The 17,799-nt window shown below is 48.2% G+C and overlaps 1 protein-coding gene across 1 annotated transcript in view; it reads left to right on the top strand.

Moving 5' to 3' along the window:
• Window positions 1-11,785: 11,785 nt before the first annotated feature.
• Window positions 11,786-17,799, top strand: part of PPM1H (protein phosphatase, Mg2+/Mn2+ dependent 1H) — a 144,210-nt gene continuing 138,196 nt past the window's right edge. Inside the window, exon 1 of the mRNA XM_049813858.1 lies at window positions 11,786-12,080. Within this exon, the coding sequence (XP_049669815.1) occupies window positions 11,845-12,080 (236 nt within the window). The 5' untranslated portion in view covers window positions 11,786-11,844. The remainder of the gene's footprint in view (window positions 12,081-17,799) is intronic.

Genomic DNA, 17,799 nt, shown 5'->3' with positions numbered 1-17,799 from the left:
AGCTCAGCATACTGCAGTGCCAAAGACCAGTTTCGGTCCCTTGTTAAAAAAACCCTGGCTGTCGACTCTCACTGAATGGCTTTAGGGCATCTAGAATAAAACGGTAATTGTACATGTGTGCTATAATCCCATGTCACAAAATCCTCCCCGTGAGGAGCACATGAAAACAACCCAAGGAACAGAGCAGCACAGTGCTTGCACTGTTTTCATTAAACGTTTGCTTAAACTTCAGGGAGTGGCTGGTTTTGACTGAAAGCGCTAACAGATCAAACCTTCCTATGAAACTTCTCTCAAAGAACTTCATCCTTGAAAACCTGCTACATCAATGTAGCTACCAACAGGGTCAGAGAGATACCTGCTTATCAGGACTTTTAAATGCTTCCAATGCAATTTATACAAGCTTTTCGTACCAGCTTTGAATTTCAGGCTTCATCGGACTTAAAGGAGCACCGCAGCTGTCTTTGCGGCATCAACACTGTTCTTCAGTCTCCTCTTGAGCTGCAGATTCTCTCCCTGCTATCAGCCAGCAAACTCTTTTACCCTGCCTTCCAGACCTGGATCTCCCAGTAACTGCTGCTGAAAAGGGGGTCTGCCCAGAGCCAGGGTTTTTCGAGCAAACTGTCGAGGGGAATATCTTACAGTGCTCCCCACCCACCTAAACCCTTTATTATTAAGTAATGCATAAATATAGACAATACATTTCCGGATTTTTATTAACCACGGGTCTTTTCATGGAACTGTAGCTCAGTAAGTCCTGTTATAAAGGTGCAAATGGAGATATCGCAGCCTTGGATATACTGAAATCTGCAAAGGGAACCACTTTTTGTTTCAGGATTGCAAACTGCAGGCACGAAGGACAAAGGACAAGTGGGTGTAGCTGTGACAACGGTTCCTGTGTTTTTGGCACAGGTAGACGGTTGTCTGAGGGCTGGAGGCGCCAAGACTGGGATGAGCAGCCCGAAAACTGCCCCACCACCTTCACTGTCAGCCCCACGCTGTGGCCAGCCAGGGAAGGCAGCGAGCAGCAGTAGGGTTATTTTACTCTCATTTTCAGGAAGACCAAAGTCGGTTTTACTTAGGCTGGCAACAAGTTTTGGACCAGCCACGGGGTACCACAACCGCACGGCGGCCTTGGGGGCCGTGGGGTTTGCAGAGGGCTGCGGTGTGGCCGCAGGCAGCGAGCCCCCATCACCTACCTCCCCGCTTCAGGCAGGGCTTCGGGCAGGGGTCAGCAGCAGGGGGGAAAGGAGTTGAAAACACGCCGTGAAGGGAACTCCTCTGCGCCGCGGTGAGAATTGTGTCAGCGGCTAAGCCGAGAAATGATTGGCAACAACCAGCATTAGGTTATGGCATACTACTTATTTACTCTTGTTACTTAAATGTACTTGAGGTGCATGCATCACTGTCAACAGGGGCTACAGCTCCATATAAATCATTGAAGATTTTTTAAAAAACACTTCCTATTAAAAAATAACTGTAAACACAGATGTTCAATCACAAATGATTATATTTCCAGAAGGTCAGCATATTTATTCCATGTCAGCTATTTGGTGGAAGATTATGATGCTTCCTCTATTGCTTTAAATCTGTTAAAAAGCACTTTTCCCATCTAGTTTCTTAGGTCCTTGGACACAATAGCTGAAAGGCCATGACCCATAGAAGTCAAAGGTTAATTTGATTTTCAGATACATCAGCTGGAGCAAGCAGAAGGTCCCGCAGATTGCCTATTGTTATGGCAATGTGTTTGCTTAGGGCATTTCCTGCTACTGCCTCCGCTACAGAAGCAGAGATGTTTGGACAATCCTGTTTGCACTTCTTCCCCATCAGCCCACTTCAGAGCTGAACTGACGCAAACTTTTCAGTCTGATTTTAGTACTCCAGTTTATATTTTGGGCGTTTTTTGAGAACATCTGAAAAAGCCAAAGTTTCTGTGTTCTCAGAAGATCCTTTAATTTAGCCAATAGGTATATTGCAACACAAATGCAAGGGGTCCTGTTCCCAACTATCGAAACTCGTCAGTGTTGCTGTACACCGCATGGCCAGAACTGGCATATTGCTAACGCTTTCTTACGTGTCTGTCCTTTGGCTGGCAGCACTGTAGTACTGAATAAAGTCCTGGGTTTTAGTCGCTGATTCAGTTCAAACCTGGAGAAATGAAGCAGATGTAGCTGTTGCGTTTTTGTGCCTTGGGCAATCTATTCTAAGTAGACACATGAACAAATTATTCTTTTTCTATTATTATTTTTAAATCCACTCTACAGAAGACTGTCAAAAGCCATAGCTTCTAGTCAATAAAAAAGGAAGTAAAAGACAAAGACAAACCAAGCCAAAACCACCCCCAGTAAATAAAACAAGGTACGGAAGAATCCATTTAAATAAAAAAGTTGTGAGCGTTAATAAAAGAGAGCAGTGAAGTTATAAAACAAGTGTGTGGGGGGGAAAAGCAATGTCCAAGCTAAAAATGGTTTAGAGCCCACACTACTGACACAGCAGATACTATAACAAGAGACCTTTGAAGGATGCTGTAGAAGAAAGGACAAAATTTATAGTATCTTATTACACAACTAAAACAGGAGAGGTTTGGGGTTTTTTTACTCTAAACCAACTTGATAAATATTTATATACACACTTTTACCTCTTAATAAGACATTTGGAAGTGCCAATAAATTCCAAGTACTTGCTTTTGCCTTGGTTTTTTCTTCTTTCTTTGGCTATTGACAAGATTCTGCATATTAGTTGTAGCAATCTGAATGACAGGGTATTAATATCAAAATGTCATGTATTTAGGAAAGCAGACAGTCAGGCTGACTGTGCAGGGCCACAGGCACCTCATGAGCAATGCTGGAAGGAAAAAAAAATGAATGGGGAAAACAGTTTCCATATTCCTGCTTACAGAAGATGAGCAGAAATCCAAGAGCTAAATACAAAAGTAGCATAATTTCTTTAACTTTCTCTGCCATCATTCAGTATAGCTGGGACTGTGATTTCTGACAGCATAAAACATCTGGTAACTCAGCCTAAAGTCTAGGAGCCTAGGGTTTTGACAACTTGCTCAAAAATCCCACTTCCTTCCTTGGCAAGGCTGGCTGAGAATGAATGCAACGTAAGGCACCTGGGATTTCGTATGCCCAGGCTGACATTCAAACCTTGAAGTTCTGCCAGAACTGTTCATTTAATTAATATTAAAAAAATGAAAAAGAAAAAAAAGCTGGGGGGAAAAAAGGCAGCACTGCCTAACTGTAAGCAGGGCATGATGGTTAAGGCTCGACCGTGCTGCAGACAAGACCCTGGCCGACACGCAGTTGAAAGCTGGTGCCTGGCTGGCCTGGGCTGCAGGAAAGCTTGTGCAGCAGAAGCCGCAGCCCAGATGTGGGGAGAGGATCCTTCTTCGTATTCGCCACCCGCTCCTGAGCCACCAGCAGCAGACAAGAAGCCCCTCACCCACCCACCCGCCCCCCTTGCTCTTGAAACAGCCCAGTTAAGGAGCGTCTGCAGCCAAGGCAGCTAGCAGATTACTCAAAAATTCCCCACCACCTGGTATATACAAATCACTTCCCTGCATGTTTAACCCGTGCTTAACTCAGGCACAAGTCAAGACCATCTTACACTCTGAAACATGCTTCTGCTCGACCCAAAATGTTGAGGCAGTTAAAACACACGTGCCTGTGCTCAGCCAAGCTTTTAGTGCTGTCCCATAACTCCAAGTACCTACAAATACCCGCAAGTCCTTTTACCTGCTTATTTTCCTGTTGCGTCTGCATTGCAAGCTATTTGATTACTTTCAGGTTTTTTGCTGAGACTGCCAGCAAAAGTGTTGCCATCACTGACATTCTGAAGCATCTCACAACAGCATCAGGGCAAGATGTTCTTTTGCAGGAGCAGGGCAAAGGAGACCCAGAGAGAATATAAACATTTTGTTCCACCTCCCCTATGAAAAGCCACCAGCAGGAGCACATAAACAAGCTAATCCCTATTCCATCCCATTATTAGCAGATTTAGCTACCGGCATTGAAAAGGAGCAGATAATGGAAAGTAAGAAGAGTCTGTAGAAGCAAAATCGTGATGATGATGCTTATTGTGAAATTAGAAAGTTTTTTCAGGATATTTGCAGATAGATTCTTGTAGAAAAAAGTCATTCTATAGTTTTTGGCAAATGTGAAATTCTTACAGGTTTATGGGCAGCTTACATCGAAGTATTTATATTTATATAGATTGCAGGCAGTTATAAGATTTTGTGATATCTTTTACTGTGATTTCTGTTCAATTAAGATCCCTCCTCAAGGCTTTTTTCCTGCCTAGGTACCTAAATCAAGGCTGATCTCACACAGCTCAGGATGTTGCATTTATTACTGCTCTACCATGAGAAGGGATATGAACCCACTTTTATGGCATGAATGCTTTCACCACTCAGCTGTACAGCATATTTTTGATTAAGGACAGGGCTGTGACAGGGCTCTGCTTTGTGTCACCTCCTAAATATTTCTGGGAAGGGACAGAAAGAACGAGTCTGCAACAGCAGGAGGGAGAGATTCTGCCAGGGAACAGAACACCTGTTTAGAGTTGGTCCAGACTGGGTACAACAGTTGTGCTCTGAAAACACCTTCTAGATTAAGGCCTGCTGGTGAGAGGAAGCTCTAGCTTTTGGATCTTTATTAAGCGTAGGGTTTTAGCCATTCAGCACAACCAAGAACAAAGGTTGTTCTCCATGTATGTTGAATTAGGGGGCTAGACAACCTCTGGCTCCGATTCCTACCTGCTACCCCAGGGCCCCTGGCATGTCCACGGTGCACATCAGCACGAAACCCATGCATACAACAGTTTTATCCCTAGTTTCATCCTAGTCCAAAAGAAACCTTGGATGTTTGCTTGCCCCTCCCAACTCCCCCACTCTGCTCCAGCACATCTCTGATAGAGGCGATGCTCAGAGGTGGACCTGCAGGCAAAATGCACCATGCCATGAAAGATGAGTATAACTACAGCCCCTGCAGCCTGGCAAAGCAAAGATACTTACGGGTTTTGATCACCTCATGGTTAGGGCAGCAATTGAAGAATACTTTGCCCTAAATTTTGTGCTTCAGAATAAGATACACAGGGTTTTGACCCTGATACCATTTTGTGGATTTGGCCTCTTTGGGTAGCCTGCAGGCTTCAGTGGGACAACTTGACTTGTGCTTTGGGAGGGACTGGAGAGTGCCCGAAACTTTGGGACTGTCACACTAACCATGTTCTGCTGGAGATGCTCTCTCTGAACTTCAGTCCCAGAAGTCTCTCAAAAGGAAATCAATATTGACTAGAGGATGGTGTAGTAGAAATCGGGTATAGCTGAGAAAATATATCACTCCAAGCATTGCTAGTATTTATGGATTTTAAAATTTACTTGGTGCTCTTGCTTGCAAACTGGCAAGAGCACCAATGGCTTTGATCTTGTCTGCTCTGATAAGCCTAGAAATGCTGGGGGTTGCTGCAGGCATGGATGGGAGATCTGCTATTGTGGGAAGTATGATTGATGTCTTTATAAGTGGCATTTTCCCCTCCACATCACTATAATGCCTCAGGAACTGTTCTTCTGAAGGGCCTTTCTCCAGAGATAAAGAGCTTCCTCATCATTATAAAAGGTCACACAGTACTTCTGAAAAGGTAAGAATAACTTCATTGATCGCCACATGACATGGTGATCTTCCTAAGGAGAATCATGTGCAAAAATAAGGCCCTAAGTGCTTTTTTGTTTGGGGTATTAACACAGAAACACAACCAATTCTTCCTTCAAATCTGCTTTTTCCCCTGCAGATACAGTCTCGTCACCATAATGTCAGACACCTATTCTGACGTACTCTCCAAATTAATTCAGCAGCAGAGTTCATACCTGTGGATATTCTCCACATCTGCGGTAATTATGACACAGAAGTTCATGCCAGAAGAAATGGTGCGTTCATCTCACATTAGACCTATTCCTGCTCTCACTGAAGTCTTTGGGAGTTTTCCCATTGCTTTCACTCAGAGCATGAAAAGCACAGGTGTCGTGGTTTAAGCCCAGCCAGCAACAAAGCACCATGAAGCCGCTCGCTCACTTCTCCCACCATGGTGGGACGTGGAGGAGAAAATACGAGACAATGAGAGGGAGAGATCACTCACCACTTAGGATCACAGGCAAAAACCAGACTCAACTTGGGGAAAAAAAACCCAAATCAATTTAATTAACTACCAATCAAATCAAAACACAATAATAAGAAGTAAAACCAAATCTTAAAACACCTTCCCACGACCCTTTCCTCCTTCCCGGCTCAACCCCCATCCCAGCTCTCTCCTCATCCTCCCCACCAGCGGCACAGGGGGACGGGGAATGGGGGCTGGGGTCAGTTCCTCACCCCTTGTCTCTGCTGCTCCTTCCTCCTCAGGGGGAGGAGGACTCCGCGCTCGGCCCCTGCTCCGCCGTGGGCTCCATCCCTCCCACGGGAGGCAGCCCTTCACCAACTGCTCCAACTTGGTCCTTCCCACAGGCTGCAGTTCTTCATGAACTGCTCCAGCGCGGGTACTTTCCATGGGCTGCAGTCCTTCCGTCACAGACTGCTCCAGCTCGGGCTTTCCCACAGAGTTGCGGCCATTTTGGGCAGCCTCCGCTCCCCTCCACGGGCTGGGGGGGACAGCCTGCCGCCTCCCCGCGGGCTGCGGGGGCATCCCCTCCTCCTCCTGCTCCTTCCCTGACCTCGGGATCCGCAGAGGGGTTCCTCTCACATCCGATCCCCTGACTCCCTCACGGGGCGTTCCCCTTCGGAAATCTCTTCTCCCAGAGGCGCTACCACCATCGCTGAGGGGCTCGGCCTGGGCCAGCGGCGGGGCCGGCTCCGAGCCGGGGGAGCTTCCAGCAGCTTCCAGCAGGAGCCAGCCCTGTGGCACCCACCTCGCAACACAAAAACCCCGCCACACAAACCCGAAACAACAGGAAACAAAAATGAAAGCAAGCAAGCAACATAAGGTATAAACAAGGTACAGGCAAGTAAGAGTTACAGTGCTAAAATAAAATCCATATTCCTATGAGGCAGAGCCCCAAGTATTTCCATGTTCTGCAAAAGAAACAAAAAAGGGCCTGCACCAGAATTAATTTTTATGATCAGAAAATGTGTAAACACATCAAGTCAATGCACTTTCATTCAATACGCTTCCAGCTATTCCACATAGTATACCCTCTGCTCAAGTACTCAAGAGCCAGAACCAGAGTCCTCACAGCCAAGTGGATATTTCACCTTGCACGCTTTTCCTTTATTTTAAAGTGAATTTTGTTACAGTACTTTAAAAAGCTGCTAGAAAGGCAGAAATAGGACACAAGGAATTGGAATGAAGCCGCATCAGGGGAAGTTCAATTGGACATTAGATAAAGGTCCTTCACTGAGAAGGCGGTCGGTCACTGGAACAGGCTCCCCAGGGTAGTGGGCATGGCACCGAGCCTGTCAGAGTTCAAGGAGCGTCTGGATGATGCTCTTAGTCATATGGTTTAGCTTTGGGTAGTCCTGCGAGGAGCAGGGAGTTGGACTCAATGATCCTTCTGGGTCCCTTCCAACTTGAGATATTCTATGATTCTATATATAAATAGTACCTGCAGAGAGTTTATGATAGCCATAAGGTTTTTTGCTGACTGTAAGTATTTGTCTCCTTTTCCCCAGGTTGTGGGGGACAAGTTGATAGCTGGAGGCAGGGGGCTGCTGCTCAGAGGGATCTCAGCAGGCTAGAGAAATGGGCTGACAGGAACCTCCTGAAGTTCACCAAGAACATATGCAAAGTCCTGCAACTGGGATCCAGTAAATCCATATTGAGGGCAGACTATCAGGAAAGCATCTTTGCAGGAAAGGGCCTGAGGGACCTGTCAGACAACAAAGTGAATATGAGCCACCAGTGTGCCTTTGCAGTGATGAAGACTAACCACATATTGGGGTGTATTAGCAATAGTCAAGGCAAGTGATCACAGCCCTCTAAATGGCACTTCTGAGAGTATCGTGTCCAGTTTGGGGCTCCCCAGCTGACCTCCTGGAGTAAGTCCAGCAGTGTGCCACCAAGATAGTGGCAAGAAGATGCTGAGAGAAATGGGTTTGTTCGAGGAAAGGCTAAGGGGGAGACACCTTACTGCTGTCTTCAACTACCTAATAAGAGGGTACAGAGAAGAAAGAGTCATATTCTTCTCGGAGGTGAATGGTGATGAGAGGCAACAGACAAACCGCAACAACAGAAATCCCAAATAGATACCAGGAAAAAAATATTCACAGGTGGGTGACTGAAGATTGAAACTGGTGCCCAGAGAGGCTGTGGTATCTCCGTCCTTGGAAATACATAAAACTCAACTGGACAAGATTCTGGACAATGTAAGATAACTTTAAAGTTGGCCCTGGTTTGACAAAGAAGTTGGAGCACATGATCTTCAAAGGTCATCTCCCATCATTGTATAGAAGTTTAGAGTGTTGTCTGTGTACATCTGTTTTCATCATGATTAAAATGCTCTTGAATTTGTTGAATGCTCAATGTGATGCATGGCAAGGTGGCATAACATAATTCAGATGCTTCAAAGAGCTCATATGAATGTGTGTCTGGCCCACAGGCAGCTTTACTAGATCCACAGCGTGGTTAGCCATTCAGAGATAAAAGTACATTTATCCCAATATCACAAATAAGTTTCCACTTTAAAAAAATCCAACCTGCTATCTTTCCTTTGCATTAGTCATAGGATTGCAGGAGGACACAGAGTCAATTTTCAAACATTTGCAGAGAGAATTCAGCCTCAAAATTTTATTTGAAGTCAATATCCAAACCTTCAGAGTCTACCCACCACCGGAAGAAAATGGCTTGGACCAGATGGACCTCAGGCTACGAGATTTGAGGAACTTGCTGAGATCTCCGAGGCCTGACTATTACTTCCTTTGGGAAGTGGGGCTTCACCTTTGACTCAGAAGTGAACAACATGATCCTCTTTCCCAAAGACAACCAAAATCAAAGCATCTCTGTACTTTTCAGTATGAAGAGGCCATATCATACCTGTTGTACCCTTATAGCATTCTTGTGCCAGAGGCAAGCATCCACAGAATTTCAAACAGCACACAGATTTGTTTTGAGTGGTAAGCTGTTAAGCTGTCTCCCCATATGTCTGATCTGAGCTTTTCCTTGTCATCTTGCAGAGATAATAATTTAAACTCTAACAAGCCTACATATACTCTTTTACAATTCTCCCTCACGTTTTGTGCAAAATAGTGACCGCAGGTGGGGGCAGGAGGACAAAGGCTGCATCCTCTCTGTTTGAGTTTTAGTCAATGGTATTTTTCAAAGCCTTGGTTCAAATGAACTGCAAAGTTTAGTCTGCTGGCGTAGCCTCTCCAGGAGTATATTTGATAACCTGTGAGGGGCTCTAATTTACAAAGAAAAAATGAGCCTCTCCAGGTTACATGTCAAGTTCTGCTCATGCCTCTCTTCTCACTCCTGTCTTCTCCAGGTGGTGGGTTCATTGAAGTGGTAGTGAGGGAAATGGGTGCTGGAATGCCTGTCTGATGAAAATCACTGGCCAACTAGCAGATAAAAGGTAGTATAAAGAGATTGTCCTTGGGTGGAAGGGACTGGGAATGAACTGGGACCAGACAAATCAAATATGGTTCAGGTCACTGGAGTAGCCAAGGGGCTTTGGGCATCCCACCACCTCAGGCTTGCCTTCCCCTGTAACACGTGAATGCAGATGAACGGCTGCCTGTCACGGCACCCAGACACAGGGCCTGTGAAAAAACACCCTGAATTTTAACAAGACTTTTGTGGGTTTTTTTTTTTCTATTTCTTAGCATTTTTCTTTAAAGTAACACCCTCTCCAGCATAACCAGGAAACAAAGCAAACAGAAACGGATGAAAGGAAGAACTACAAGGTGTCCATTATATTGTAATCAAATGGTGAGTTATTGATGTCAAGCATTCTTTGACCTAAGAGAGGTTCACCATTCCTCAAAATATCTATAATATCAACCCCGGAAATGACTAAACAAGTGATAGGAAAAATAACCACCTCCTCCCAAAGGAGGTGCATCTGTAATGTTTAATTCAGGGTGGATATTTCTCCAACTCTACTTCAAGTAGCACTTAACACATTCCTTGTTCGCTAATCTTCTTTTGGCTGTGTAGACTTTCTTAACAGACAGCTTTATCATAAAAACTAGTAACTGTCACAACATCTTTATGTTTCTCACGCCTGTACACAAGGAACCTGGATCAAACCCAGGCATTGTCGGAACTCAGCTCTCAGGATGTTGTTTAATAATCAGAAATCAAACGAGCTCACGGGGCTTAGTCTCCAAAACTGCGTAACTGTGTGTTCAGTGGTAAGCCAGCTGGCTTCTAGTGCAAGCCAGCTAGATGACAGCCGAGCATCCCCACTAGCCACGTATGATGACTAACCAGCTTTTCCCTGCTACGTCCCGGTCCCGTGCTACTCTCATGGCTTGCCGTACCTACCTGCTCCATTTTGCAGGTCACTCTGCCTTTCAGTGAGACTCGCACCTCTCAGGAGTACTGAAACATCCGAGGGCACCGACACAGCCTTGCTGTAGAGGACGGACCTCCTAAAAGCTCTTGCTACCTCCCCCCCACCCCCCATTTCCCCGAAGCTCAGCGCACCCCAGCCTGCCACCTTTCCCTGCGTTTGGGCGACTACCGCTTGCAGCAGACCTGCCAAGCTCTTCGGTGCAAGAGTGTGACATCGTGGATCGGACGCAGCCAGGGAAGGAGGGGTTAAAACATCTACGCCATCAAGGCCGAAGATACTCAGGCGTGCCCTTTCGCTCTCGCTCCGCCACAGCACCTTAACCGCCCGGCCGCCCGCGGAGGCGCCCGGGGGTGCACGGCCCCGGCTTCCCCGAGCAGCTCGGGGCAACGACCCACGGCCGGCCGGCTACGGGACCCGTTTCAGGCCACCGCCGCCGGCCCGCCCCGGCGGCGAGGGCGCTGGCAACTCCTCTTCCCAGCAAATGATTCCGCAGGAGAGACACCTTTGACCCGCGTCGGGGGAGAAGGACGGCAACCCTTCAGGCGGCAGCCTCGTCCCGCACGCAGCCCGCAGGAGCGGAGGGCTCTGCCGGGGGCTGGGACGGAGCGTCCCGCTCGGGCTGCGCCGGCTCGGCCCCCGGGCGGGCCAGCGGGGACGGGCGCACTGCGGCGGGCGGGCGGGCGACGTCCCGCCCGCCGGTAACGAAGACCCGGCGCGCCGGGGCCCCCGAGCGCCTCCGCGTGAAACGTCTGCCGGCCAACGCTCCCGGGAGGCGGCCGCGGGACCGCCCGCCGCTCCGCCGACCCCAGCCCCAACCCCAGCCCCAGCCCGGCCCGGCCCGGCGCGGCCGCCGCTTCGCCGCAGGCAGCCGTGCCCCGCCCCGCCCCGCCCCGCCCGGCGCGCACCTGCCGCGGTCCGCCCCCCGGCGCGGGAGGCGGGGCGGCGGCGGCGGCCGCCCGTGCCCGGCGTGTGCCAGGAGCCCGCCGGTGCCGCAGGAGGAGCAGGAAGCGCCCGGGCGAATCCAGCCTCGCTATCACATGACTCAGCAGCAGCAGCCGCCGCCGCCGCCGGGCTGAGTTCACCCAGCGCCGCGCCGGGAGGGGGAAACCTGCCGCCGCCGCCGCTGCGATGACCCCGCGGCTCCGCGGCCGCCCCTGAGCCCGCCGCCTGCCCGCCCGGCTCCGCGCGCCTCGGCGCCCCCATTGCGGAAGCGCGGCGGGGGCTGCCGGAGCCGCCGCAGCAGCAGCAGCAGCAGCAGCAGCGCTGCCCGCCGCCGCGCCCCGCTCCCCGCCCTGCGCGGCGGGGCCGCCGCTGCCGCCGCCGCCGCCGCCGGCGGGGGTACTATGCTCACGCGGGTGAAGTCCGCCGTGGCCAATTTCATGGGCGGCATCATGGCTGGCAGCGCGGGCGCCGAGCACGGCAGCGGCGCGGACTTGCCCCTCCGCTTCCCCTACGGGAGACCCGAGTTCCTGGGACTGTCCCCGGACGAGGTGGAGTGCTCCGCCGACCACATCGCCCGCCCCATCCTCATCCTCAGCAAGGAGACCCGGCGCCTGCCCTGGACCACGGGCTACGCGGAGTGAGTACGGAGCCCGGCCGCGGCGGGCAGGTGGAGGGCGGCCGGGCCCGCCGGGCCGGCCCCGCTCCGCTCCCCTCCCGGGCGCGCCGGCGGCGGCGGGAGGCGGCGGTGCCGGAGGCGCCGTCCCGGGCCTGTGCGGCGCCGCGGGCAGCGGCAGCCGGCGGGGGAGCGGGGGCGGCATCCGCGGGGCCGTGCGCCCGGCCCTGGCCGCGGCTCGGCACCTGGGCAGCGCGTCCCTGGGAGGCCGAGGATGCGAGCGGCCGGCGGCCCGCCCGGGTCCCCGCGGCAGCGGCCGGTACGCGGCAGGCGCAGGGTGGCGAGCGGGCGGCAGCGGGGCTGCTCTGCCGCGGTGCGGGGCCGAGGACGGAACCCCCGCCGGTGGGCAGCCCGTCTCCGTTCCGGGCTGCGGAACGAGAAGGGCCGTTGGTAGGAACCCCGGCTTGGTTTGTGCGTGCGTAACTGCTCGCTGCCGCCCAGGAGCGGTGGAAGGTGCGGGGTTTGGGGCACCTTCCCGCAGACCTGGCGGTCGTCGCGCCTGCCCATGGCGGCTGGTCGCCTCTTCCCCGAGTGCTTTCCAGTGTGGGGACGCGCTTGGGGAACGGAGGCTCCAGACAAAGAAAAATCCATTGGCCAACCCCAGAACTGGGCTTTCCCGGCAGTTTGTTGCCCTGACTCGCTCATGTCATGGTATTTACTTTGAAGGGTGGGTGTTTGGTCGGGACCTGGTTGTAGCCTGGAGCGGAATCAAACGAAGTGATCGCACGTGGCGCCTTAAACACCAGCCAGGCGAAGGGCAGTGTTGGTTTGGATGCAGATCCTCATCCCACTGGCAGTGGGAGTAGCTGCGGAGGCAGGGCATGTCCTTGCGCTTGATTCCTGTATCGGTAGACACGTTGTTTTCTTTGACGATACTGGGAGCGGGGCTCGGTATTTGGTTTCTCTCTGCTGCCGTCTCTAAGCCTTGAGCGTATCTGGCCATCCATGTTGCTACCAACTCGCAGATTACGGAAATTACACTAAGCGAGCTCTTCCACGCTACAAGCTGTTTCACTGTAGAGCACTGTCTCTTCAGGCATGTGTGAATTCCCAGCAAAGCTACAGCAAAAGCGACAGTGAAGGCTTCGCATTGTTAATGAGCAATCGCGAGCTTTATTTAAGAGGTTGTTACATCATTGGGGATGCTGAAATGGGAAAAGAGACTTAAAGAATTTTAAATTGGATTGTTCTCCTCAGATTATTAAAGAATTGAATAAACTACTGAGCAAATTCCCCAGGAACTCTAAGTTTAAATGTTTAAAAGTAAGCTCTAATTGTTCTGTTACTATAATAGTCCCTTAAAAAGCAATTCTTTACCAAAGCTAAGTGCTGCTATTTTTAGCTTGCATGAGGTGCTGTGGCTTTCAGCAAGTAACCGTAATTGCAAGTTGGGGACAAAGTGGGAGGCAGGTTCTCTGGCTCCCAGGTATGCGCATCCACTGCTGCCTGCAAGCTTTGCCTGAGACTGTTGGGGGAGAAGAACATGGGTGCCAGGAAGTGAAAGCCCAAGTAGACCCTGTAGATTAAACCACCTGTGATGGAGTGTTGGGAGATAAATTAAATGGCTCTTGTGATCATGAAAGGAGAAGAACATCCCAGGATCATTTTCATATACTTGTTATTCTTCTGAGCTTTGAGCAGTTTGGTTAATTGGGAGGTGTAAAAAAAGTCAGTGGCTTTCTCAGTTCCTATTGTTATCTATGTGAACAGAGGTTGGTGTTTTGCTTTATCTCAGGTTTGTTTTGTTTTTGTTTTTTTTCTTTCTTTTGTCTCACCCCCTTCCAGTGCAGTTACTGGTTCCAGTGCTGGTGGAGCAGAGCTCAGTGAAAGGTACTCCTTGGAGAGAGAGAGAGAACTAATGAATATGTTAGCAGGCTCTTCCCAGAAACATCTGTATGATTTTCCAGAGTAGGGTTTTGGTTGTAACCAGACGATGTCAAAACACTAGCTGCGCAGAAGCTAAGAGGAAAGCAGTGCTACCAAAATTGCGTTGTCCTCCAAAGGTAAAGCAGTGCAACAGCCATTAGCGAATAAAGAAAAAGAAGGAAATAAGGATGAACTTGGCTTTTGCCAAATAGGACTTTTTTTTTTTTTTTTTTTTTAATCCTACTGAGCTATTACCAGGCGTTCTGAAAATAATTGTAAGACTTGCTTGGAGGTATGCGTTCAAAATATCCGTTTCCCTTTTGGAACGCATTTGAGTTATATAGAGAAAAGAAATGGAAAAATACCAGGAAGGTCAAATTACTATTATACATATTCTGAAGTTTGTTTGCTTGGGGGAAGTGGGGGATGAGGTACTTTTATGCTATTATTTAGCATTGTGTTAGCGTCTATATTAAGGAAACTATCAGACCAGCGTTTGCCTTTTGTTACACTACAAGTGAGCACTTGCAAGAATGTTAGGAGGAAGTTTGGTGTCCTCACAAGGAGCTTGTGACACAAGACAAAGGTCAGCCATTTAACTCACGTTTTACTAGTTTGCTTTGGTATGAAGGAATAGGAAATACATGCTGTACCTGCAGTGCTGTGAGTTTCAGCTTCCCTGAGCTATTGCCTTTCCTGTCTTTCCATGGTTTAGCAAGTCAGCAAAAGTGATTCCAGTGTTTTCTTGGTGGGGATGCCTTTGGGCACTGAGATTTTTACTACTTGAAGTTAAGGAGAGGTTTGTTGTAGACTTAGAAGGTGGGGATTTGGCCCAGAAGGTGTAAGGAGAAGGTGTGTGCCACCTTTATTCCTTGTGCCCTGATGTCATGGGCTATCTGCACAGCGGGCTTTGGGTCAGTGGATTTATGCTCCATACCCAGCACCAGCATATGTGTCGCTGCCTTTAGGATCTGAGAACAGATCACCTGGAGGCTTTGGCTCAGGAAAGCGCTTGCAATTGTCATGTTCTTTAGTTGTAAAACATGTCAGTTTACAGATGATACTGCAGCTCCTTGATGTCATCCTGTTGGTGTTTTATCCAAGCTGGGGAAGGCATTTTGTGGTTAGACCTGGTTCCCACACAGGGCTAAAGCAGCCTGAGTCCACAAAATATGTATTTTTTTTCAGGGATGGCTTCTTGTTCCTTTGATTCCTGAGGACAGGGATTTCTTACTAACTTAGGTAGTGATAAAGAAGCCCTGTTGACTATTTCTTCTCCTTGGCATCTGTGGTATATGCCTGTTCATCTGACTTGTTCCCCTGGAACAAGCACTTCTGCTCCTCCCCTTTTTCTTGCTTCTCTTGTACTGAACTTTTTTGTAATAGATATTTTTGCAATATTGCTCATTCATGTCATGTATTTTAACTTATTTTTAAAATTACCTACTTATCTCTGTGGTATTATGCAGTGAAATGTAAATTGGCTTTATTATTATTATTATTAGCTTCTCCTCTTTTAATAGTGTGATCATTATGCAAAGCATGTAGGCAGGCAAATGAAATCTTCAAAAACATACTTGGTGCTGGGATAAAAACGTCATTGCTTCCTGAAATTTCAGTGGGAATCCCATAGGGACTCAGCTTTCCTTAGTTGGTGAGCAGCCTGAAACTTGTCTTCTGAGACAACTGTCTTGCTGTCTCTTTCCTGCATGGGAGACCTGAGACCCCATTTCAGTTCATCTCATGCTACAGGATGGCAAAAGGCCAGTAGATGTTTCAAAGAGATACTTTTGTACCACAGGCACTTTTCTAATGGTCATCAAACTCTGTAGAAGCAAAATGAGAATTCTATCCCACGTCCAGTAAGCTTTTTAATTGTCTTTAAAGGTATCATTTTATTTAGAAATAAACTTTTCCTTTTTAACCAAGGCCTTCCTTAAGATAGTTTTCCTGCATGTGGTTAGCTGATGTGCAGCAGGAATGACTCAGGGAGAGGGTAGTCTGTTAACAAACGTTGCTTTAAGTCTGCCTTTGATCCAGAGGGGTAAGGAGATTTGCTGCTCTCTGAAAAGTTAAGTGATTTGTTTGAGTAAGGGGGGTGGAGGGGGATCCTGCCTGATACTTTATTTACTTGTTGCCCTCCACCCCCTCCACAGGCAGCTGCACTACCGAGGCCACAGGGCTCTTCCAGACCTTTCCCTGTCTGTGCCGTGAGCTGGTTTCTGAGCTTCTGCTTGGATTGCCCTGTTGGTGGGAGGGAAGTGTCTTCTCTAGTCCTTTTCTGTGCTGTTTTCAGTGTGTTACGACCTCTTCCCTGCAGAGCTTCTGCTAAGTTGCCCTCAGCCCCTGCCTTAACTCTGAAAGTAACTGGCAAAGTGGAGGCAGTAGCATAGATGGAGTATGTAACATGAAAAGACTCGTATGGTATTAATCTGCATCCAAGCTCTGCTCAGAGCATTATTTTTCACCTTTTGCTCTTTTGTTTTATTCTGTTCCTCCTGTGAAGGTAGAGGATGAACAGGGTGGAGCAGAGCCTTCCTTTCCTGGTTGAATTCCCTGGACTACATATGGCACGACAAAATAAGATGCTAAATTTGCAAATGACAAAGGACTAGCCTGCTGGTCGTGCTGCTGGGAGTTGCAGGGGAACTGCAACTGAGTAGCATCTTGTGGTAGAAAAACAAGAGTAGTCATTTTCCATCTATTTTGAATGTGTATTCCTGGTAGTCCAGAATTCAGTACTGTTACCACTTTTCTAAATTGTATGAATCCTGGGGATGGGACCATAGCTAGCTGCTGCTGTATTGCATGCTTTCTTCTCTTTACTCTTACCTTTCTGCAATCCTTTGGAGAATATCAAAAGGTACTGTTAAATACACTTAAGGGAAATGGGGAGAGTATGTTGTCTGTGACCCTAATGCAAAGGGTGGTTTTACATGCCTTTTTTAATTAATTTTTTTAAAATTTCTAAATGACACTTTAGGTATCTTTGAAGTTCCAAGTTGCAATATGTAGCCAGAAACTCGACTTCTGTGGTGCGTGTGTTTCTTGGCTTATAAAGTCAATTTATTATCCCAGTGATGCCTTTCATTTGATGAGACACAAAGTCCAGGTTCTTTTTCTATAATGCTACATTTCAGAGATACTGTGGTTTCTCTGCTCTGCAGGCCTGCAGTAGCAATTACATTTTCTCTGTGGTGTGGTGACTACTGACCCATAATGAATGCAGAGTTGTAGGTGAAGTATGATGACTGTGTCCTTCTGCAGCATTATTACAGTGGCATGTTGTTACAGCAATAACTTAAGTTCAAAATGAAAAGGAGTGGGGGGAGTTTATGGATTTTTTTTTTCTTTTTTTTTCCCTGCTCTAAGTACTGGTTGTTTTGTAAGGCTGCTGATGTTGCATCATGTTTTCTCATGCTGTGTTACTTAGCTTGTAGGAAATGAATGTACATGAGAATTGACTGGAAGTTTTTATTAAAATAATTTCCAGCCTTTCTCAGTGATTGTAAATTTTAGGTTGGCACAATCAACATAAAATTTGTTGATTTTGAGAGTTAAGATAACACAGAAGTATTTTTCCACCTGAAGTACCTTTCATGTTCTGTCTAGACCAGACTATTTATACAAATATTAAGTGTTGTAATAACAGTCTGAAGCAGGTAAAAGCTTACCATGTCTGTGAGATGAGGTAAAGCAAAGCACAGAAATTGGTTGTGCCGAGTTGAACAATATATTGATGTTGGAGGATGGCATAGGGCTTGCAACTGCTGATCGCTTATTCTAATCCCCATTGCCTCCTATTAACAAGAGATAA

Source organism: Accipiter gentilis, chromosome 11, assembly GCF_929443795.1.
Source record: "Accipiter gentilis chromosome 11, bAccGen1.1, whole genome shotgun sequence".
Lineage (NCBI taxonomy): Eukaryota > Metazoa > Chordata > Aves > Accipitriformes > Accipitridae > Astur > Astur gentilis.
This window is presented reverse-complemented; position numbering and strand designations above follow the sequence as displayed.